This window comes from Hyperoodon ampullatus (assembly GCF_949752795.1).
Source record: "Hyperoodon ampullatus genome assembly, chromosome: 3".
NCBI classification, from domain to species: domain Eukaryota; kingdom Metazoa; phylum Chordata; class Mammalia; order Artiodactyla; family Ziphiidae; genus Hyperoodon; species Hyperoodon ampullatus.
Window position 1 is genome coordinate 142,042,136 of NC_136916.1, and position 25,210 is coordinate 142,067,345.

Consider the following 25,210-nt stretch of genomic DNA (forward strand, 5'->3'; position numbering starts at 1 on the left):
TAAAGCAGAGTTAAAACTAACAGGCTAAAATTCAAGGGCTAAAGGAGACGATTTGTTACAAATTTATTTTTATCTTTAGCATTTGAACTTGCACCTTTGCTCCAGTACTTTTAACGTTAAGTTGTTTTCATCTTTGGCAGCCTCTGCCAGCTTTACATTGAATTCCCATTAATGTTCTCTAAAAAAAAAAAAAAAAAAAAAATCTATTAATTCCATTAAACCATGTTGTGTTTGGTATTGCATATGACTCTTTTACTGCTGTTTCTTTTTCAGAATTAACAATGCCAAATTTTGTTTTTGTTTTACAAAGTTATTGAGATGACAATATCCATAATCAGCTGACTTTTATGCATAAACTGTGACCTGATAATCCTGAAACACTTAATAGGGGAGAAAGGTCAGTGGCTTCTTTTTTTCCTTTTTTCTTATAAAGAATAAAACTGCATATTCTACCTTATATTTTAAATGGAAGGAAGAAAATATACAAGCCCATATTGATACCATATTTCTATTAAGAGCAACAACAGTTCATATGTTCCTGTTTGCTACTATCACAATTCAACACATGAACGCAGAATCAGCTCTATACCACGAATACTGCTGGAAGGGATTGTTTAGGATTATCAACTCACTGCTGCCAAGTCCATAACAAGCAAAAGCATCCTGGAAATAAATCCCAAAACACATATCTTTCAGTACATAATAATGCAACTGCTTTAGGTAAGTACATAATGCACACAAGTTTTATCAGCATTTTAACTCCCCAAGATGTAAGCTTCCTCTTTTAAATACAAAGCAGAGAGCCAATAAGATAGATCTATAATACAGCCTTAGATTTTGTTTTTTGTTTTTCTTAAACAATTTGGTCACAATGCACCTTTGATATAAAAGCATTTTTAAACTTTATTATTAATACTCAGGACATTAGGAATTTCCAGATTTTTTTCAGTAGCATTTGTAGAACCACTTTTGGTAACAAATACAGTAGTTAGGAATACGCATTCAATTCAGAATGCATAATAATGTTTATCCTGAATCCCTTCTGGCTAAAAACAGGGCTGGCGCTGTGATGGGATATAGAATGAGAATCTACAAAAAACACTGTAATATGTTTGTTTTTTTCCCAGAGGCTTCATCCTCTTTTGCTGGAATACTTTATAAATACATATTAAAAAGTAAGGCAACAACTCCAAACAGTCCAAGCTGTTTGCTCAACTCTATTCCCAATTAGATTCGCAATCCTGGTGATCAATTTCATGGTTGTACTGTTTAGTGTTTGTCTTTCTTATTTCAAAATGGTCCAAAAGGATGTCTTCTGACATTTCTAAAACATCTCTGGTTTGTGTGTTCAATGACATACATAACTAATACTGGTCAGGTACTGAACCCTATGATGTCCCAGTGCCTGTTTTCAAAGGATTCAAGACATTGATTTGGAGTCACCATAAACTGATGCGTGAATCCAAAATTCCCTTCCCTACTATGTTTATCACCTGCTCTCTTTTATTCCTAATTTGAAAACTAAAGGAGTACCAGGACTACCTGCTTACTGGAAAGATGTTCACTCCAGTGAACAAAACTTTTATCAGGGGCCTTTATAATTCACGGCCCCATTCCACGTGGACATTCAACTCATGAAGATGTGCAAAAGGAAAAGAGGTCAAATTACAGTCAAGTTACCCAGAGGAGGATGTTATACAAACTTATAAGGAAATGACAGTCTTTTTTCCCCCCTTCCTTTACTATAAATACACTTAACAGCTTAGCAGAAAGACAAGCTAAATTTAAGATTGTTCACATTTGAAAATTGTTTCATACTCTCTGCTAATGATAAATAAGGAACTCCCAATAATGGAATTTTAATATACAAATTTCATTGACAGATCTTTGAAGACTGCTTTTTTTTTTTTTTAAAAGAGGGTTAGAACAATGATTATGTTTGCCAAGTTCTGAGAAGTCCATCTACTGTCCAAACTTTGGACTGAAGTCCTTATTTTTTTTTCCTTTACTTAGAGACAGGTATATACAGTGCTGTTGTAATAATGAAACAAATGTGAAATCTACTGTAAAGTTGCACAATACAGAAAACTGCTGCTCCATCTTCTACTACATAAATGTGTGACTCCACAGGTTAGTAAGGTTGTTGTCATTATTTTTGTTAAGTTGGAATTATCCCATCACGTCTAAGACCTCTCTTTAACTCCAGATCCTCCAGTTTTTTCCACAATTCTTCACGCTCCTTTTCTTTCTTTTTCTCACTGGGGAAAAAATAGAATAATAGGTAAACAACTGAGAAAGTTTAAAGAGATTATCCAACAATAACTGCCCCTTTGACATACTTTTCCCCAGACTTTTTAAAAGGTCTCTGAAAAGTTTGGCATTTTTAGTTTTTCTCTCTCTTGCTTTTTATTTTTTCTTGACACTTATATAGACATAAAATAGAGTAGGAGATGACAAGAATATTTTAATATTTCACATTAATATTCCTTTATACTTAGCTTAATAAAGAATATTAACTTCAAAATTACCAAGAAAGAAAAATGATGATCACTTTTATGTATCTGTTATCCTAAAACCAATGGTACATTACTCATTTTTACTTTGGTCTAGTTCAAATCTGATTTTCTTCTTGTCTCCAAATAGTTTCTCAAAAGGGTTGCTAGAGACGACACTGATACAAAGAATGTAGTAGGTCAAGAAAATGTACTTCCTCTTTATTATGTCATTTTTCTTACATTATGTATATGTAAACTCTTTAGCAGAATCTTGTTCTTATAAGTCTTAAAACACAAAATCCACATTACTAACTTATTTTATACCTATATATATGGACGAATTAAACATTCTTCTGTGATTTCAGTTTTAATTCTGGACAGAACTTTGTTGATATTATTGGGTATTAAATTTTTAATGTTCCAAGCCTTCAAATTTGGCTCAATATCAATTTGACTAATGACTTCCAGACTTTTCAGATTTCACTGTTTGGTAAAATTTACCAAAAAACTAGATGTTCAAAATAGGGTAGGGACTCCCCTGGTGGAGCAGTGGTTAAGAATCTGCCTGCCAGTGCAGAGGACACAGGTTCGAGCCCTGGTCCGGGAAGATCCCACATGCCGTGGAGCAACTAAGCCCCAGAGCCACAACTACTGAGCCTGCGCTCTAAAGCCTGCGAGCCACAACTGCTGAAGCCCGTGTGCCTAGAGCCTGTGCTCTGCAACAAGAGAAGTCACCACAATGAGAAGCCTGCGCGCCTCAATGAAGAGTAGCCCCCACTCACAACTAGAGAAAGCCTGTGCGTGGCAACGAAGACCCAACACAGCCAAAAATAAACAGATAGATAGATAGATAGATAGATAGATAGATAGGGTAAACAAATTTTATTTTGCCACGGACACTTTTAGATTACCATATTTTTATAAAATAAAGAATGTTAACTTTAACATCAATGAAGTAATAAGTACACAAACCAGGAACACATGGCTATACTATACATTAAATAATTTCATATTTATTAAAAATAATTCACTACACTGTCCCTAGTTTCTTCATGTTGTGATGAATCAGTAAACAGCAGACCCAGATAACATTTGTGAATCCATAAATTCAGATAAATCCTGAAAACAGGGGCTCTGCCACCCCAGGCATAGAAGATTATGGTCCTTATGCAACTTCACTTGGTAAGAATTTAACTTCACTTAGTAAGAATTTTGTACTTTACTACAGTACAATATGTACTCAGGGAAGGAAATCCACATAGGTTAAGTGAAATGTGTATATAATTCCATTGCCTCATATTTTTTATTGTCACCAATTTTTAAAAGGTTATATTGATATCTACAGCAACAGAAATTAATCTTCATCCCCCCGCCAAAATGTCTCTAGAAATATCTAAGGAATTTTATAACCTCATTCCACTAGAGTATTGAGGGAACATTTAATTATATAATATGGTAATTAATATTATCATTTTATAATTATTATTTTGGTCATTTAAGCCTTGTTTACTACAACTAGTTCCAACCAGCTCAAATACAATCTACACAATATGAATTTCAGTGAGTGTAATAGTTTTTCAAACAATTACCTATTTGGTAATTTTGATCCTGAAAATCTTTATTTATAGGGTAACAAGGGCATGATTAGATAATTCTCCAACCATTATGGATACTAGATTCTTAACTGTAAAGCAAGCTGTTTGGTAAATTATCACTTTTGGTTTCTCAGTACAGTCTGGGGATAATATTAGGTCTAAATAAATGTTATCACAGAACACTGATTTAAAAGTAAATTCTACAGATCCTGCTGAGTTTCAATGCATATTGATCTTCCTATTTGGAGGAGGAAGAAGATGGTAAGCAAGGGCTTAGAGAACTTATCCAACTAAAAAACAGCTTAAACATACGTTAGGTTCTTACTGCCCTAATCTGCAGTTTAAATTAAGTGCTGACATAATTAAAACACTCATCTTGTTACTGAAGCATTTCATGAGTCTTTGATCAAGAGTTGCATGGCAATCATCACAGTCTATCCTTTGGGGCTTTTCTTCCAGATGAACTTCTTGCTGAGTTATCATACATCTTTTACACTGACAACTTTATCTTCAAAAATCCTAAATATTTCTGAGATAGCTTCTGTCACCCCCATTCTTTCCCACTTTTCTCTCTCCCTGTAGGTGGCAATTTAAAACTCCACCAAGTTGTCATACTAGGGATAATGTCAAACTCTCTTCCAGTTTCAATTTCACAGAGCACTAATGGTGGCATATGTATCAATATCTATCACTGTTACTTACTCCACCCACCTGTTTTCAGATTTGTAATACTTAAAAAATTTTGATCTGAACTGAAACAGTTAGTTACTTCTTGCCTTCCGGAAGTGAAATCCTCCTTTCATTTCTTGTCTAACAATACCAAATAAATCTCTTTAGTCTCTTTTTCTCTTCCCACATCCATGGAGAGACCAGTATTTCCAACTATTCAATACAACCTTCTATTGCTCACTTGACAAAATATTACCCTGGCTTTAAAAAAACCCTCTGTCATTAAGAAAGTCCACTCACTATAAGTCGCTTTAATATACCAGATTATCACAATCAGCTTCATAGTGTCTATTCCTGGTCCCCTTGATTCATTCTTATCTTTTTCAAGAGTTTGGCCTATTTAGTTTAAATGATAAATGATCAGAAAACAGTTCTGAAATTCAACAGAAATGAATGAATTTAATTCAATTGATTTGAATATTTTAGAAATAAGGTCTTTAATAGTCTTAATGGAATTCTACAGATTTAATCCTTATTCAACTAGGATAATAAAAATGGGTTGTTACTTACCATAAAAGAAAGGATATTATGTACAATGCACTCCTTAATTGTATGTCACAGTATAAAAATGTGTCCTGTATCTCCTTTACTTAAATAACATTTTTTTAAAGATTTTAATTTAAGTTTGGAATATGGAGGGTTACTATAAATTTAATGATCTGCAGCAACTATAAATACTGTATAGTAAATTAAAAGTTCTTTAGGTATGGTACAACATATCCAATAACTGGTATTTATTTCAATGTGGCATAAAAAATCTCAGTCTCTTCTCTCTACCATTAAACACTTGCCATATTCCACAATTAAGTCGCTTTTCTATACTGCATCCTGGTAATTAAAAAAAAAAAAAAGGCTTCCCTGGTGGCACAGTGGTTGAGAGTCCGCCTGCCCGTGCAGGGGACACAGGTTTGTGCCCCGGTCCAGGAAGATTCCACATGCCGTGTAGCGGCTGGGCCTGTGAGCCATGGCCGCTGAGCCAGCGCGTCCGGAGCCTGTGCTCCGCAACGAGAAAGGCCACAACAGTGAGAGGCCCGCGTACCGCAAAAAAAAAAAAAAAAAAAAAATCACTGTGAAGGTCCTTTGTCCCTGCCACCAAACCTTTCCTTTCATTGCTCTTTTTATCTAAAATCCAAGTAACACATTAAAAATTGGGCAAAGATGCAAGGGAACCACAGATAGTTTTGCTCAGGAGGTTCAGCCAGGTGTTGAGCATGAAAACTCTGGGATCCTTGAAGGTCCGTGGTTTTATGATATACACAAAGCTGACATTTTCTTCTGGATAAGAAAAGCCAACCCAGAGGCTCAACTACTAACAAGCTCTCCAGACTTTCCTCAATCTCTCCAAGTATATCAAGCCAGGGTCTGAATATCTGTGTACCCCCAAAATTGATATGCTGAAATCCTAACCCACAGAGGTGACGGTATTAGTAGGTGGGGCTTTGGGGAAGTGATTAGGTCATGAGGGTGGAGCCCTCATGGATGGGATTAGTGCTCTTATAAAAGAGACCCCACAGAGATCCCTCGTCCCTTCCACCATGTGAAGACATAGTGAGACCAGCTACGAACCAGAAAGAGGTCCCTCATCCAACCATGCTGGTGCCATGCTCTTGGACTTCTAGACTCCAGAGCTGTGAGCAATACATTTTTGTTCTTTATAAGCTACCCATAAAATACCCATAATGTGGTCTTTTGTCATAGCAGCCCAAACGGACTAAGACACATCTTTTGGAAAGTGAACACATTGAACAAGAAATAACAAAAGTGAAGAATCATGTAAATGAACTCAAGAAAGGCCTACTAAACCAGAGCATTTACTATAAAGAGTTCAACTGGTTTCTGCTCCCCTTTGATCTTAAACATTTCAAGATCTGTATAATACACTTTACCTCCTACTCTTTCTTTTCACTGCTCTCTAAATCATAAGGAATTTGTTGGGTTTTAGTATAGAAAGTAAGTTCTGGGCCAAAGAGCTAAACAAAAACGGTGCCTCATCTCTCCTGCTGCTGGAGTGAAGTACAAATCAGTTCAGAATCTAGTTCAGAATGGGAGTGACTCCAGATGGCAAACTACCTGATGGTCCCCTTAAGTGGACCTGAAATACCAGTTATGTGCCAGGCTCTTAACCCTGAGGCAGAAGAGAAACATTATGGAAGGGAAGAGGGAAAGCAGCCTTTTTCAAAGTGACACTTTGTTACCCAGTGGCAGACTAATAAAGTCACAGCTAATGAGCATGCGAAAATGAATATGGAAATAAATAAAATTCGCTGCTTAGGATTTCAGGTACAATTAGGCAACTTCAGCAAAGAGCAAAAAAAGAACTCAATAGTATTATGCACGGCTGACAAAAAAGCTTTAAAAAGTTACCGCTGACGATCTGACTTGTATGTGGCTGTCAGCTCATCAAACATGGTGCTGTTCATTTCCATAAATGCCTTCAACACATTGTACACTAATGCCACGATAGCCCTGGAAGCACAGAGAGAAGGGAACGTATTGGTTAGTCCTACACAATGGGAAGCTGAATGAAGAGAGCGGATGTACAGCCTTTATCTGAATGAGCTCCTCACACTGCAATCTCCATCCCTTTTTAGTTGGAACAACTAGAAATGACCTACAATTCACTTCCACATCAAGAGAGCTACATTCTTTAGGTAAGATATCTTTCTGAGGGGTTGGCAGGATTAGAAAAACAAAATCTAATTTTGCCCTCCTGATTATGGGTACCCAGAATAGACTTGCCTGTGGGCACTTGTTAATTTAATTTAATAAAAAGGCAAGTATAAAAAATAAAGCAACTTCACCCTAAAAATGAGCACCTGTGGTAGGACCAACCTTCGAGACCTGAATTTGCATAGAATTTTATTTTTAAAGTGATAATATACATAATTCATCAAAATCAAAGGCTGTTCCCATGGTAACAAATTTTATATATCTATAAATCATATTCAAAGATGATACCAAGCCTCTGTAAGCTGGGCAGTTTAATACAAGTTATGTCTCCAGTTGGGATTTGCATCAGTCCACCCACTCCTTAGTCCCCTTGCTGACCCAATACACAGGCTGGTAAGGTAACTGGCAAGCTGGTGATGGCTGCTACCAGCTGTGGAATACTAAACAGCTAAAGAGTCAAACGGCTGCCTATGCTTATCAAGTGGAAGAAAAAGCTCTTGGCAACGTGAGGACTCTGTCATGATGGGCTTGGTATCTTCAGACTAGAGTCTAAATAACACTGCCCTTTGCAAAACTACACGACATTACTTCCCTTTAGTGTGTTTCGAATACCATTGAAGAAGGCATTGGTAAAAGTTAGGCCATATAATAAACCCTGGGTTTGATGTTTCTAAAACATTTATAAGAAAGTGGACTTGCTGTGTTGCTTCTGCCCTGTGTCCATTAAAAGGGAAACTTATGGGGAACGACCTTCTCAAATAGGATGGGCAGTGACGGAGAAGAGCCAAATACAATCTACTGAGCAGTTACAGACACTTGCTAGAACCACTCTCTAGGTTCTCAAGAGGCTATCTACATAATGAGATTTGTTTGCTAGCTCTTTATTTTTATAAGTTTTAGTCATAAAATTTGACAAATGTGAAAAGTAAGAAATATGGTATTTTATAGTTGTATGTAAAACTTTTAGACATACTACGAATATACTAAATTATCTCTAATTTTTAAGGCCACATTAAATTTTCTTTCTATTCCACAGAGAAATATGTAAAGCTCTTCAAATACAGAATGCTTTAACTTTCGTAAGACTAGATGATAAACTCCTCTTTGAACATTTTAAAATGTTTTTCCCCCTAGAGAACCCATATAGTGACTGAACTGGTTTTTAAGAAATCGATCTTGTTAAAATGCAAATCAGTTCAGAGCACTTCCCTTCTTACAACTCTTTGGTGTTTCATCATCCACTAGGTGAAGACTCACGTGGGCACCACTCCACTTTCTAACCCTACCTTCCAGCAACCTCCCCAAATGACCTTGTGCTTCAGCCCTCCCAAATTCACGGGTCTCAGAACATGACAGGTGCTTCTTACCTTTCTGTGCGTTTTTTATGTGATGGGTAGACCCACTATCTGAATGGACTTCTCCATCCCATCCACCTGCCAAATTCTTTTAAGATTCAGTTTGAGCATCATCATCCTAGCAATATCCACAAACTTCTCCTCTTGATCCAGAGCATCCCCAAAATACCTCAGCTACATTCACAGACAGGTCAAGAAGCCCTCAAGTAAACAGACATCTGAATATAAGAGCACTTAAAACACTGTTTTATAAAATATCTGTTTATTTGTGGGTCTCCCAAACCAGTCAGTGAATTTCTAAAATGTAGGGATTTTATCTTTTCACATATCTATCTTCAGCATCAAGCACAGCATCTGACACATAGCATACATGCAAGACATTTTATTAAGCAAAAGAGAAGGAGGGAGGAAGAGAGGCCAAAGGAGCGGGGAGAGAGAGAAGGAGGGAAGGAGGGAGGGAGGGAGGGGGGAGGGAAGAAGGAAGGAAGCAAGGAAGGAAGGAAGGGGAGGGGGGAGGGACGGAGGGGGAGAACTGTGAAAACCTACGGATTCCAATGCTCTTTTGAAATCCTATAAAGACTGGAAAACATGATGGGAAGGATGACATTAGAGTTTTCTTCTATCAAACTCATGATGTATTCATTATTCCAATAATAGAGTGCCCTTTCCGCCACCTTTGAGAAAAGAAAAATAAAATGTTAAGAGAGAAAGATAAAACAAAATTATAATCTCTTCAAACAAAAGTATTTTAAGACTATCTTAATATCATTCAATCAAGTATAAAATTAAATATTAATCACACTTTACATTTTTGTGGATTTAAAATCTTTCAGAAAGTTCCAAAGTGGTTCATCAATTTGGGGAAGAAAAAGTTTTCCTACCTACTTATTTATATTCTCCTTTAACAATGCCCATTTCATCTGATTCCACATTTTCCCTACACAGCTCGCAAGCTCCAGACACCCTCACCCTACTTCTATATGCTACACTGTTTTCCCCATCACTTTAATCCCCTTCCTGGATCACCTCTTTCATCCCACACACTGTAGATCAACCACAAGGCGCAGCGCGTGGCTGGCCTTCAGTCAGTAGCTGCTGAAGAAAACCCAGCTGCCTATCCCTGCAGAGCAGGCGCATTTGCTAAGCACCTCCTATGGCCAGGCACTGTGCCCACCCTGCAGGCAGAATGTGTCATCCTTACCACCATCCAAGGAGTGGGAACCACTGTACAGAAGAGGGCACTGAGGTTCAGAGAGATTGGGAACCTGGCCACAGTCACACTGCTAGTCAATGATAAACTGGGATGTGAGTCTAGTGCCCAGACTCTTTCTAGAGTTCATTTCTGGTCCCTTCCTTTGAACTGGCTAAGCCAGGAGGAAGACACTCAGTTTAGGACTCAGGGACACTGGCTGTATGTACATTCGCTTGCTATCTCAGACCCCTTTTTTCTGACTGCTACATTTATCAACTGACTCCCTGAATTCAGAGGAAAGCCTCAAAAAAAAATCTAAAAATTAATCTAAAATAACAATAATAATTCCAATAAACCAAAGTCTCAAAAAAAAATCTAAAAACCTCTAAAAAGAGTTGTTATATGGAGAAAGGGGGAAAAGAGCAGCTTCTTTTATTCATACAGATTAAGAAATTATGTTTTAATTAAATAAATTTAAATTTAACTTAAATGTAATCATTTAATTTAATAAAATGGTACAACCTGTGCCCACCAATAGACTCTGAGAAATTAGAACCTTTCCATTTACATTATTCAATTTGGTTCACAAAAAAATCCTGGGTCTCATAAGGCACTAGACACTGAGAGTACAAAGAAAATAATTCACTATTATTGAATGTTTACTATATGCCAGGCACTGTGGTGTTTCACTTACATATTTTCTCATTTAATCCTCACAACCAACACACAGAGTAGGTACCATTATTTCTATTTTGCAAATGAGGAAACTGAGGCTCAGAGGAGATAAGCCATTGCCTCAAGGTCACATGGCTACAAGTGACAGAACCCTAAGTCCCTGCTTAACCTCTTCACTCTATTATCCCTATGGAGCTCGTGTGCTGGTAGGGAAAGGGGGTTCCACGATCCCCAATCCAACATGAACTGTGATAGATGCTGTATCAGATCTAGAAATAAAGTGCCAGAGGAGAGAGCAGAAAGAACAATCCAGATGACTCGGGGGAGAGGAAGGGTGGCAGAAATGTACCATAGGCCATAGCATCTAAGCTGGGCTTTGAAGGATGAAGGAAAGAAGCAAAGGGCATTCCAGGCCAAAGGAATTACAGGAAAGGGGGGCAGGGGTACCAACATGGACAATGTGTCCAGAAACATGAAGCACATGTGGCTGAGGCAGGTAGAGCACAAGGTAAGGAAAGGGCAGGGTGAACAGGAGGAATGGGATGAGGCTGTTCTGAAAACAACCCATAGGAGAAATTCTTAAAGAGACCACAAGAGGATGCTAGTAAAGGCAGAGAGACCTAGGCTTTTCCTAGATCCAACTATGAGTCTAATATTTACCTGTTACTTAATGCTAATAAGTATCCTAAGCTCTATGTATCTATTTATCAATATGTAAAATCACTTACAGAAAGAAAGTCAGTATCCAGCAAAGCCCTTTAAAGAGGAAAGGCACTGCTTATGCAAAGTGAAAACTAGCATGTCTGACAGCAGGACAGAACCACTACTTTCCTGGGACCCACTGTCTTCCCGCACACACACAGTGCAGTGTCTCTAGCTCAGAGCCTTCTAACCCCAATGCCACACCTGGGCAAGTAGTGAGCGGCATCTGACTACACAGAGTGACACTCGATAAATGTTTGTTGGATGAACCAATGAACACTCAATGAATGAACAAAGAGCCTCCTTACTCTCTTTCTTTCTTTTGTTCTCAGTTTTACTTCTGTCAAGGAATTTAAAATTCTTTTTCCTTCTGCTATGGACTGAATTGTGTCCCCACCCCCCTACCTCCATCCCCGTCTCCCCCTCCTGCAGGAAACCCAAATGCTGAAGCCCTAACCCCTAGTGTGAGTGCATTTGGAGATAGGAGTTAATTAAGATTAAAGGAGGTCATGGGTGGGGCCCTAATATGATAGGCTTGGTGGCCTTATACGGAGAGGAAGAGAGAGATTTCCTTCTCTTTCCTCAAGCATGCAGGAGGGAAAGGTCATGTGAGGACACAGTGAGAAGATGTGCAAGCCAGAAAGAGCCCTCAGAGAAGCATACCACACTGGCACTTGGATCTCAGACTTCCAGCCTACAGAACTATGAGAAATCAATTCCTGTTGTTTAAGCCACACAGTGTGGGGTGTTTTGTTATGGAAGGCTGCTGCAGTCTAAATGTTTGTGTCCCCCCAAAACTCCTACGTTGAGATCCTAACCTCCAAAGATGATGGGATTGGTGCCTTTTAAAAGAGGCTCCCAAGAGCTCCCTAGCCCCTTCCACCATGTGAGGATACAGCAAGAAGTCTGCGACCCAGAAGAGAGCCCTCACCCAATGGTGCTGCCACTCTGATCTCAGACTGCCAGCCTCTAGGACTGTGAGAAAAAATTTCTGTTGTTTATAAGCCACCAGAGTCTGTGGTATTTTGTTAGAGTAGCCCTAAGACACAGCCCTAGCTAATTATGACACTGTCTCCTTTCTAAGCTTCTGAGCTTCATTTAAGGCTCCCTGGTGGCACTCATTTGAAAAGAGAGTCCTGCTCTTTGCCCTCCATTACCACAAACACATGATAAAAACTGAAAAATAAGGTAAACAATCCAGGTATTAGAGCACCACAGGCCATGTGTAATATGTAAAACATCTACATAGTGTCCTGCATTTAAAAAAAAATCTAGATGTGTCATAAGATCTGAAGGTAATGGTTCATGTAATGGTTTCTACTCTTTTTTTGTTTGTTTGTTTGTTTGTTTTGGCTTTGTGGTACAATTGCAAAGTTGTCATAAGATCACTGACTTGACATACTAAGATGTCTTTAGGTCAAAAATTAAAACAACAACTACAGCCAGTGTCTCTAACTATGCAGGATAATGACAGCTCAGAGAAAAGTCCACCATCAAGTCCCCCATGTTAGCAATGGGGTTCTGTGCTGCCAAATACAATCTGAACAGTCTCTTCAAATCAACAGGCAGTATATAGAGTCAATTCTCTAGGTATGTAACTTGGACCTTTGGTGAGACAGCCAAAGTATAAAACCTAACGTGTTTCACCCAAGATCACCTTCTTCTCTCCAGTGTAGGTCCCACAGCACTGCTAAAATGTCCCCAGTCAAGAAAAGGGTTGCCCAGGCTCACCCTCCCTGTGTTCTCCCAGAGCGGCCACAAGGAGGCAGAGTGGTGCCACAGGAAGGGCACGGGCTTTCACCAGAAGCGACGCCTATGTGACTCCCCACTCTCTATTAACTGGGGAACTTGAGCAAATCATTCTCTGAGCCTCATTTTTCTCATCTAGAAAGTGGGGGGGAAGCCTCAGAGGATAATTTGAAGTTAGGAGTAATGTATGTAAAATATCTAGCACAGTATAGAATATCAGCATTCTCTTTTTCTTTTAAGCTTTATTCAGCATTCTCTCTTACACACTATAGAAGCCCTACCAGTCCACCTCTTATTCAGCCCTTTTACTTGAGACATGTTATTTTACCACTTCGAGGGTCAGTGTTTACATCTGTAAAAATCATAATGCCCTCCTTGCAGAGTGGTCATGAGAATTCAAGTTACTGGACAGAAAGCACCATCACAGCGGCTGTCATGTAACAAGTGTTCAAGATGAAGGTGGTGATTACCAAAAGTATTGTTATCGTGTGAAAAAACAGCCAATAAAAACAACAGGTAGCTAGTGTCCATTACATTTCTTTCAATACCAATGAAACTTTACCAAAATAATACATGTTGTATAAGCCACTCTGGCTCATGCCCTCTTATTACTAACCTGAAAATGGGGGCTAGAGACACACTTGGCAATTTGTTTAAACAAAGGTTCTTGGATTTTAACAAACTGTGAAGGTTCAATCACATCCAATATTTCTTCCAGCTCCCCAAGGAACATAACCTGGAAGTACAGGCAAAACACAAAGTGTCAGGTGCTTGATTAAAAAAATACATATGGACAATGAGGAATAATGAGGGTTTTGTACAGTTTTAATATAATGAAAATTTATACATAAAACCAAACATGAACAAAACAAATCAGGGTTTAACTTATGTTAGATGTTCATTTCACAAGGAATTCACCAGAAAGTACTTGTTAAGAACAAATTCCCTACAGCATTGAAAATGTGATTCTATTTACTTTGGAAAAAATACTCTATGTGCTACATCTATTATACAGAATGAGGGGTACTTACACACTGCAGCAGGGCCCTGGGAAACGGGACTATCCCTTTGGGGCTCTCCTCCCCTCCTCCATATTTTTAAAACAGTGGGCAAGTGGCCCTCCGGCACGATGGAAAAAGCTCACAGCAGCAGCACATGCAGATATTTGCCAAACATTTACAGCCCCTGCTATGTGCTAGGCGCTCCTCTAAGAGACACCAGTTCGCAGAACACACGAAGTCGGAGAGACAAATGAGGAGGTTCAGCCACACACACATACCACTTTAAACCCCTCAGCACACACAGACCCAATGTCCACACTTACACACATATACATATGAACACACTCACTCACTACAGAGCACAATGAATCTTGTGACCTCAGTACCACTTGCCTCCGAAACCAGAGCTTTTAGATCACAAAATGGAGTCAAATCAATAGTAGGGTCACTCGTTTTCAATATAATGGAAAACTGGCAGAGAAATAAAAAACCACTTTCCTATTTAGGTATGAAGAAATAACTGCCTAGAAAAAAAATTAAGCCTGCAATTAAAGTATGAAACATGACGTTTTCATATCTTGAGATGCCTCTGGGTAGCAATGCATAGTTTAATCTTACCTAACAGGTATTAAGAAATTAGATGATTTTCTGAAAATGTGTAAAGTAGGGTTTTGGAGAATTGTAGCTGATTTGAGAAGGAGGGTGTTTCTGTTAAAAGCGAAATATAGTTGAGCCTTGCCATTTGTTAAGAAACATTCTGAAGTTCTTCCAAAATACTCTCCAAATGAAAAACTAACAGCTGACCTTTGTTTCTGGGCCATTTTCCATATGGTTTCTAACCTTTCAGAAAAGTGGGTGCAGATCTGGTGCCCAGCTAGGCTCACTGTGAAGCTAAGAGCCTCACTTCCTCCACAGAAACCTCACACAGCACATGCTCACTTAGGTCTTGGCAAAAGTACAAATGATTGTAGATCAGAGATTTCCAGGGCCACTTGTGAATAGCTGAAACTAAAGGTCCGCAATATATTTTAAGATTGTACATAGTAAGATCCCACCTACATGATGCTTTAAAGTAGGTATTGGGGCAGCTTGCTGTAGCATCTATCAACAGTGACAGCAAAACCTTCATATTATATAGGTGGTCACTAGGAAGGGGACATCAGTAGAGTTAGACAGTTGGACACATGACTGGGGTCTGCCTTGGGCTTACCCAGGGCTGAGCAGCCCAGGGTAAAAGCCCAGGGTTCAGGAATCAGGGAGGCAGGTTGTGGCCTAATCACCTGTACTTAGCATACCCAGGCAGGCTACTTAACCTCTAAATAGCAGTTTCATAACTAGTAAAATGAGAATATTTACAGTCCTACCTTGCTGAGTTACAATGAGGATTAAGAGGAGATAATGCATTTTTACACATGCTAATTATCTCAGTGCTCTAGTAAGCTATTAACACAGTGACATTGAGCACTTACCTCTTTTTGACTACATGTTTTGGGCCAAAATTTCATTAATCCCCTAATAACCTAAAATGAAAAGGAGAAAAACAAATTGCATTTAATTTTCTTATATATGCCATGAAAAGTGGTCTTTCTGAAGTTTTTTGAAATTATGGGAAAAATACTTACTGGTTCTGTGAGTGAAGGATCTTTCTCCAGAAACTGTACTATGCAATATGCCAGCTGGAGAAACAAACAGACAAAAGACAAAATTGGAAATTCTATATACTCAGGGCTCAAAGATGTATTATTAAAAAGCCCTAAAAAGTTTCCAGAGTCTGGTTTTAATAACTTCACATTCAATTCATTTTTAAAATAAAATATATATAAAGCAAAATATGAAGCTACTTTTTCAAGCCAAAGATTGACACTAACAAGGCTCCAGGGAAAGTTTTTTAAAAAGAATATTGGGACATGAAATATTCAGCTAATGAAAAGCAGAGGTGAAACAGCACATCCAGTATATTCTGAAAGTATCTCATCTACATATAGTTTGAGCTACATCTCATGGGCTTCTTTTCTCTTTGCTGGAACACCAACAGTATTGGGTTTTACTGTGGTTCCAGAAGAGTCCTATATGAGAAGCAGGCACTTACTAAAAACACTGCTGGTGGCATGAAATGGCACACGCAAACTGAAGCAGCTTCATGGAAAGATAAAAGGTTGTACCTGCCACAGGTAGAGCCCTGGACAAACACGAAGAGTTCTACATCTGATGCTAACTCATCGAGGTAAGAATTTGTAAATGATCATGAAGTGTGATATCCTGTTTCAAAAACTAGAGACAAGATCTGCAAAAGGGCTCGTAAAGATTCTTGGACAAGAAATCCGCTCTTGCAAAACAACATTTTGATGGTGCTCTAAATTAGAAGCATATGGACTAATTTTTCCTCGAAACACAGCATTTCACATTTAAAGAGGAACACCAAAATGTAACCAAAAAATGTGTTACATTTTTACGCAAACTCAAAACATTCCCATTGCAAGGAGGAGGGCGCCAGAGGTTTGAACTGGTAAAATTAAAATGCCACTAGATCATTTATCTACCTCCTAGTGACACGCTTACCATGCAAGGCAGTGTTAGCAGGGAAATGAGAGTGGGGACTAGACAGGGTGTGCTTTTTAAAGTAATGGAGGCGAAAAATAAAAGTAAGTGAAAATACTGATTGATTTGTTTACTTGTGAGAGTGTTATTTGTATACAGAAAGTGAGAAAGAAATGGTGAATGAACTAGAAGAGGGGGCAAAGGGCAAGGATAGACTAATGCAAAATGAGGATGAGCTAAAAGATTCAAGAACATCCCAAAATGATTACACATGTCCAAAGGTACAAATCTGAAAAGCCCATTACATTTTATTATATGCAACCTGTTCAGTATATAATTGTGTGAACTTGGGCAAGTATCTAAGTTCTCTCTGTAAAATGATATGATTAAACAAATGCTTCTCCCACTTGAAAAATATTCCCAGGACACTCCTATACATAGGAAAATATATACACATTTTTATTTGCCTTGGGGAATATTTTAAACTTTAACAAGCGTTTTGTTTGTGTAAATTAAGCAAATAACAATATCAATGAAACACTGGGTTTACAAACTTTATTTTGCTTCCAGAAGTAGTTGTGCAAAATTCTACCTGGGCGTGGAAGAGTGATAAGCTCCTCACAGTGTGTAAAGGGATCAACACTTTCACCAGAAACTGTTTGTGTTCTGCCTTAAGAGGTAAAGCAAAGCCATTGATAATACTAGGAAAAAGAAAAGAGACATGAATTAGCAAGGTTACCACAACAAGCTAAATTGAGACACTGTTCTTGTGAGATTAGGTTAAATCTTAATCAGTTTATGTTTAGTCCAGAACAACCCAAAACCCACCCCAGTGGCATTCAAGACTTCTTAGTTGCTTTAAAGAATATCTTTAAGGGGCTTCCCTGGTGGCGCAGTGGTTGAGAGTCTGCCTGCCGATGTAGGGGACACGGGTTCGTGCCCCGGTCCGGGAAGATCCCACATGCCGCAGAGCGGCTGGGCCCCGTGAGCCATGGCCGCTGAGCCTGCGCGTCCGGAGCCTGTGCTCCACAGTGGGAGAGGCCACAACAGTGAGGCCCGCGTACCGCAAAAAAAAATAAAAAAGAGTATCTTTAAGTAAGAAGGAAATTTGCTTCTAATATCCCAGCAAAGGCTCCTGAGCTCTTAAACCTAGTTGGATAGTACCCAAAAGCTTTTGTATCAACAGCTCTTTATTTTTCCTTCCCTCTTTTCCTTCCCCAAATAATCGCCTGCCTTGCTCACTGATGACCCTTTCCATTTCCAGACACCATTCCTTCCCATTCCTGAAATTGGCCCAGGCCAAGAATACCCCTGGGTAAAGAGCCCAACTATGGGAAGTCCCAGAGAGAACCGTGTGGCTCCACCTTCCCTCTCTCCTCATATTAGGAGGAGAGACTAAGTAATCACATCGTCCAGCTACATTAGCTCTCTTGTGTGTAGAAACCCACACAACAGCTGTCTCTTTCCAATTCATTCCACTACTCCAGGCAGCAGCTGTTCAAGAACTTCACCTGGGTACATAGACCCTTTGAAAATGGCAATTTTTCTAACTTATTATAAACTTACTTTCAAAAATTATGGCAGAGGAGAGGTAGCCTAGAAACGAAACTGACAAGAATAAGATGTTTTGGAGTAAATGGCCTGACTGCAATTAGATGAATAATGAATAAACTGTTAGCTTTTTCAGTCATCCCCCAAAAATAGCAATTCATAATTATGGAACGAGGGAAACACAAAACTGTGTCTTGTAGAGTCAGCTGGGAAACATGTCATAAGCACAGATGAGACCCGATGTACATACAAGCAAGGGATTTGGGGTAGCATTTCCCTGTGCCACCTGAACCTGTCACAACGACATTCACCTGAGATTAGCAATTAGATAAAAATGTGCTTACCTTCCTAATATTTCCAGCAGTTCAGCTACACCATTGAAGTGTTCTGTTTCATAAACAAACCTAAAAAGAGAGAGAAAAGAAGAGGGGAGGGGAGGGGAGGGGAGGGGAGGAGAGGAGAGAAAAGAAAAAGAAAAAAGAGAAAAAGTCAGTACACTATGGTCAAATATTTCAGGTTGACTTAATACTTCTATAAAACCACCAACTTTGCTTCTCCTTCTCCCCCCACACTCCACTTACCTTAGAAAAATATTGTTAATCTGTTTTCGGATAAATGCTCTAAGACCAAGAAACTTGCCATAAATTCTGTGTAAGACTGTTTTCAAGTAGTCCCGTTCCCGTGGGTCTTCGCTGTCAAACAGCTCCAAAAGCTGTTGTAAATAAAAGACAGTGTAGCTGTCAAAAGCAGTTTCAGAAAAGGATTTAGGAATTCCGCCACTCATTTAAAATCCCTTCCTTCCTTCCTTCCTTCCTTCCTCAAAAAATTACTGAAAATCTATTATGTGCCAGGCACAGTGCTAGTCTTTGGGAATAGAGTGATAAATAAGTCAGACAAGGGTAGCTTATACTCTAGAGAAGACATACACAATAATAACAATCATAACAATAATCATAATAGGTAACACATATACAGCACTTAGTATGATCATCAGGCAATTTTCTAAGCAATCTACTTATATTAATACTCCCTATGAGGTAGTCTTACTCCTATTTTTCAGAAGAGGAAATTGGGACAGAGAGATGCTAAGTAACTTGCCCATGGTCTCAAGCAGTAGAGCTGGGATTTGAACCCAAGCAGTTGAGACCCTAGAGTCCATTACCTCAATCACCACAATTCTATACAATAAGCCATCTAGTGAGCTTTTGTTCCAAATATATAGTTAAGCTTTCAGCTCTGCCAGAGCATTCAAGTAAATTTAGATAACCCACACCAAAGCAAGCATCAAAGTTCCCAACAGTACTGGCAATGTTCTCTTTCTAGATCCTGGCTCTTATTACATGGGTGTGTTCACCACTGAGGTAAACACTTACGATTTCCATATTATGTTATACATGAATAACATTATTTTTAAGGTCCCAATCATTTGTAATCTAAAGGCAATAACTGAATCCTGATAAGATCACATCTTATCAGAATTGAAAACATATGTCAACACAAAAACTTGTACATGAATGTTCACTGCAGCATGATTCGTAATAGCCCAAAAGTGGAAATAACCCAAATGCCCATCAACTGCTGCAAAGTGTGCTTACGGTGGAATATTATTCAGCCATAAAAAGGAATGGAGTACAAAAATATGTTACCACATGGATGAACCTCTCAAACATCATGCCAAGCGAAAGAAGCCAGACACAAAAAGGCCACATATTGTATGATTACATTTATATGAAATATCCAGAAGAGGCAAATCCATAGAGACAGAGAGCAGAATGAGGAGTGACTGCTAATGAGTATGGTGTATCTTTGGGAAATGATAAAAAGTGTGCTGCAATTATGTAACAGTGATGGTTACGCAACTCTGTGGAATATATTAAAAAACATCAAATTGTAAACTTTAAAAGGCTGAATTTTATGGTATATGAATTATATCTCAATAAGGCTGCTATTTTTTTTTTTAAACAATAGTGGGCAGGTTCCTCTAGCTGAAGAACAAACTTGGAGACTGGTTTGAATTTTACGGAGTTCTTCATACCTTCATTATCATTGCAATAAAACAAAACTCATAGTTCTAATGTTGACTTTATAGCAAAACATTTCAAGAGCATATAGATAGCATACAAATGAAGAGTCTACCCTAATTACCAAAAAAAGCTATCAAGACAGACTAAAGCATGATTTCAGGTGATTAAGACTGAGGCTGAGACCGACAGCAGAAGAACTCAGTGGGCAGTAATCAAATAAATCATCTACATTGGTGCTTTTCTTTGAACAAAAGACAGAGTTACAGATAAAAAAAAAAAAAAAAAAAGCCCTTTACATAATGGCAGAAAGCACAAACTGAAGAATAGTCTTCAAAACTGGGCAGTGAGACAAACAAAATTTTTGACTGCACAATGTCATGCATCCATTCAAAAAATGAATATTTCAAATGAGTATGTCGCCAGTCACTGGGCAAGGTGTCAGGGATACAATGATGAGCAGCACTGTTTTTACAGAGCCTAACGCAATGAGGGATACAGAGAAATAAGCAGCATGGTAAGTGGCTCAGGATACTATATAAATACATAGCAGACACATCTACTCTATTTGGGAGAAGTGGAGTGATCAGGGAAGGCTGCTATAGGAAGTGACATCCATGAAGAAATTAGGAGTTAGAGGTGAAGGAAGTGTTCATGATAGATTCAATAACACATACCTTCACCAGCAGCCTATCTAAACAGCAGATGTGGTTAAAATACCTGCCATCTCTCTGCCTACTTTGTCATGCAATCAATCAACCAATCAGTCAATCTCTGCACGCACCAGGGATTGTCCTCTCTGCTGCGCGCATGCACGCGTGCACACACACACGAACAAACTTGGAGTCCACAGGACAGCAATGAGCAAGTCAACGACACATTTCCACAAGAAACGGTCTAAGAAAGAAAGATGTGAACCCTATGGGGAAAAAAGGCCCCACTGGCTAGGTATCTCTTGCCTAATGCCTGCATAAAATGACAGAAGATTTCTAACCTACTCATTCCATTCCTTGTTAATAGAAATAATTAACCTTTGAGTTCTATGTTTTTAGTTGGTTTCTATTTTCAAGTGTTGTAAAAGGGCTTAATGAGTAATTTGCAACTAACGCAGGAGAAGGTTTGAGGGGGTGTACTTTTAGCAAAACTTGAATCAACCATGCTTATGTACTGTTAACCTTTAAGAGTTTAATGAATGCATAATAATTAAACAAAAATTATTTAACTAATGTTTCCATTAGGCCCTCAAAGAAAATGTATTACCAGGCACCTAACCTGAGTGAGTTTTAAAGCCACAAATATTATATATTCTATGTTCTTTGAGAAAGATGAATTGCAGTAATATAAACTACTTCTCTGCTGCTCTACAGAACACACTCTTGATGATTTCATGATGTATGAGACAAAAGAAAAGGTAGAACAGTGCATAGGCCCAAAAAGAGGAGAGAGTGGGATGAGCTCTAATTTCCAAAACAAAGTAATATTTGTGTGCTTAGTCATATATACACTTCAAACACTCCCCACAAAGAAAAAGCAATGAAAAATATAATCCTGTATCTGTAAATGCCTAGGTAGACTATGCTCCCTACAATGTAACAGGCAACTTGTTGTCAAAGAAGTGAAGCTGGAGTTTCCAGGGTGATTACAGAGCAAAGACAGACCTGTCAACATGCTGTCTCCTAGTTTACAAAATCAGCCTTCCTGAAGCTAACAGACAGAGATGAACTGCCTAGTGATTTAGCCAAAGAACCTCCCCTGAACCTCATAATAAGTCTACAGTGAAATTAAAAGGGCAAAATGAAAAAGGTAGTTAGGGTCTTTCAGTTAGACTTGGGGGATTGAATGTCTCTCCTCTTGAACACTCTCTGAAGTGAGAGTAAAAAGAATAAAAATGGAAGAAATCCATGGGGCAGAAAGGATTGGAGAGCAGATTAGACAAATTTGCACGTCTCTCAGAGATGGAAAGTAGATGGCAAGGGGTAACTATCTTAGGTTTCCTCTTTCTCCACTCTGCTAAATGTCTTTCCATTCTGCCAGCAGGGAGGGACGCCAACAAGAAGCAAGCCAATTCACACCAGGGAACCCTTAAAAGGCATAAGAATTGAAGGCACCAGATATATTTGATGTCAAGGGTGTGAGGAGCTGAAACAGCAGAACTGATTGAAAGCTTGGAGAAAGAGTAACAAGACCTCCCAGATCCTCTGTCCCATGCAGTGTACTGAAGACTTAAAATCAAGGTCTGGAGGGAATAAATGAGTAAGTCTCTAGTCTTGGGGACATCAGACATAGCTAAAGTAAAACAGTTATTGAAAATAATGGGATTTAATAAAATTCTGCATGCTGAAGAACATGACCTTTGCCAGGCCCTTCCCTGACTAAGCTCTCAGTTCTGACTGAGGCAGGAGATTAGACGGTCCCTTTTTGGGGAAATTGACAGCCTCAAAAGGAAAACACCTGCAGATATACTAATATTTGAAGGTTTCTCAATGAAATGGCAAGGCCTCTGCCTAATGTGCCAAGTGTCTCCCACTTACGCGTACACACACACACATACACACACACATACTCACACTCACACACACTCACACTCACAGACACAGGTTCTAGGAGGCTTTTTTTTTTTTTTTTTTTTTTTGCGGTACGCGGGCCTCTCACTGTTGTGGCCTCTCCCGTTGCGGAGCACAGGCTCCGGACGCTCAGGCTCAGCGGCCATGGCTCACGGGCCCAGCCGCTCCGTGGCACGTGGGATCTTCCCGGACCGGAGCACGAATCTGTGTCCCCTGCATCGGCAGGCGGACTCTCAACCACTGCGCCACCAGGGAAGCCCTCTAGGAGGCTTTTTTTGGACTAACGTATAACTAAGAATATTGTCAAAGATCACCAAACACTCTAACATAAAAGATAGAGACCAAAACAAACCATCATAAAGAACTCAGAGGAAATAGCCATACTGCAAGGAGCAGAAAAAAAACTGCAAAAAAAGAACCTATAACATCCCCAGAAATAAACAAATCTACTAGATACTTGAAACAAAATCAGAATGCTATTACAGATGAATATTCAGAAAATAAAATAGCTTTTGGAAATTCAAGATGTAACAGAAATAAAAGTTTCAGAAGGACTGGCGCATTAAAATGAGCAAATCTATGCTGAAAGTATAACCAAACGATGAAGATTGTAACAGAAGAAAGAAGATAAGAAAACTAAAGGATCAATCCAAAAGGTCCAACACATGACTAACAGACATTTTAAATGGGTACAGAGACAGAAAAACAAAGAAAATAAAGAGAAGGAAATTATCTGAGAAATAATTCAATGTAATTTTCCAGGAAAAAAGGACATGAGTACATGAGTTTCAATACAGATGAGGGCCATTATGTCCTCTGCACAATAAATGAACAAAGACTCACAACAAAGCACAACACTTTGAAGTTTCCGGGCATTGTGGACAAAGAGTAGATCACAAAAGCTTACAGAGAAAACAGGTCACTATAAAGGATAAGGAATTCAGCTGGCACAGGCCTTCTCAACACCAACACTGAAAGCTAGAAGACAATAGAGCAATTCCTTAAAACTGCAGAGGGAGGATGGGCTCCAACCTAGAAATCCAAACCTAGCCAAAACATCAGTCAAGTATGTGGGTAGAATAAAGCCATTTTCAGAGAAGCAGGGCTCAAAAAATTTACATCCCATTCATGCTTTCTTAGGAAGCATTTAGAGTATGTTCCCACCAAAACGAAAGAGAGGAAACCAAGGAAATAAAGACATAGTCCAGAAAAGGTAAGTCCCTGGATGGCCACTGCAGATACAGCCTAGAGAAAGCAACCAGTGCCAACTAGACCAGGATGACTGGAGCTCCAGAAAAAAGGCTTCCAAGAGAAAGAAAAAAAAGACTAGTTATCAGTGTGGGCCAGACTGGGAAGAGTTGTATGGTGCTCTCAGAGAACTAAGGGACGAACTAATGACGACTACATAAGAAAGCAAGCAAGTGAAAAATAAGGCAACTATTAATTCTAGGGGTTTAAAAAAAAAAAAGCCCTACAAGAAAAGAAATGTAATTATAGCATAATGTGTGCCTTGGCTCTGAACAACATATACACAGTCATACTAATGCAAACACTACAATTTGATTGAATTAAAATTTGTGACATAACTGCATTGGAAAGACATAAAGGAGGGAGATACAGAGGGAGACATGTAATGGCTTATAGTAGGAACAGATGAAAAAAATCAACAAACGGCAGTAAGAGTGCTATTTAGAAGTACGGAGATACATATGAGGAAACGGCTAGAAGACTTGAATGTGGTTACCTATAGGGAATGAGACTCTGGGTTGGGGAAGGAAGCCCCAGGCAGGGCTGGCTATTTTTCTTTATAAACCATATGAGCAAAAGACTTGAAACAAAAAGCCCATTACCCTCTTCTACATAAAGAAGCAACTGCCCAGCGCTATTTCACGTAAAGAAAGAGTAAATAATCAATGAAATTAGTATTCTCAATGTTTTAAACCAAACTAAAATCAGATCTCTACATGTCTGGCTTTGTTTTTCACTTAAGCTACTCCGCTAGGTGAAAAAAAATTATCTTCCTAATACCTTCACCTCGATCAAGTAATAAAGCACCTGGAGAAAATAGCCCAGAACCAAGAAAGAAGAGCCAGCGGCAGCCTGACTCCCATGAATCATAACAACTCAAGAGGACCAACGTATGAAATGAACTGACCTGTGGGCAACCACTGAGCAAGCACAGCATGGACAAGGAATCAAAAGGTTGCACATTATAAGCTTCTAGCAATTCTGACTTCAGGACCCCTATAACTCAGTATAAAAATTTCAAAGGTGTCAGTCATACAAACATGAACAACTCTGCCAAGTCACAGGCTTTTATTTCTCTCCTAATTTCAGCATTTTTCCTACAAAGTAGAGAAGTCCATTCTATTC

General features: G+C 38.9%; 1 protein-coding gene across 2 annotated transcripts in view; it reads right to left on the bottom strand.

Moving 5' to 3' along the window:
- Positions 1-1,842: 1,842 nt before the first annotated feature.
- PPP2R5E (protein phosphatase 2 regulatory subunit B'epsilon) overlaps positions 1,843-25,210 on the bottom strand; it is a gene marked incomplete at its 5' end in the record, with an annotated part of 155,017 nt that continues 131,649 nt past the window's right edge. The window contains 9 exons of one of the 2 annotated variants that reach the window (XM_079698800.1): positions 1,843-2,258; positions 7,199-7,285; positions 9,391-9,518; positions 13,779-13,898; positions 15,633-15,683; positions 15,786-15,839; positions 17,294-17,402; positions 18,597-18,656; positions 18,834-18,964. In XM_079698800.1, coding sequence (XP_079554926.1) covers positions 2,159-2,258; positions 7,199-7,285; positions 9,391-9,518; positions 13,779-13,898; positions 15,633-15,683; positions 15,786-15,839; positions 17,294-17,402; positions 18,597-18,656; positions 18,834-18,964 — 840 coding nt within the window. In that variant the 3' untranslated portion in view covers positions 1,843-2,158. Of the gene's footprint in view, positions 2,259-7,183; positions 7,286-9,390; positions 9,519-13,778; positions 13,899-15,632; positions 15,684-15,785; positions 15,840-17,293; positions 17,403-18,596; positions 18,657-18,833; positions 18,965-25,210 lie in introns of both variants that reach the window. The other variant, XM_079698799.1, reaches the window with a different exon arrangement.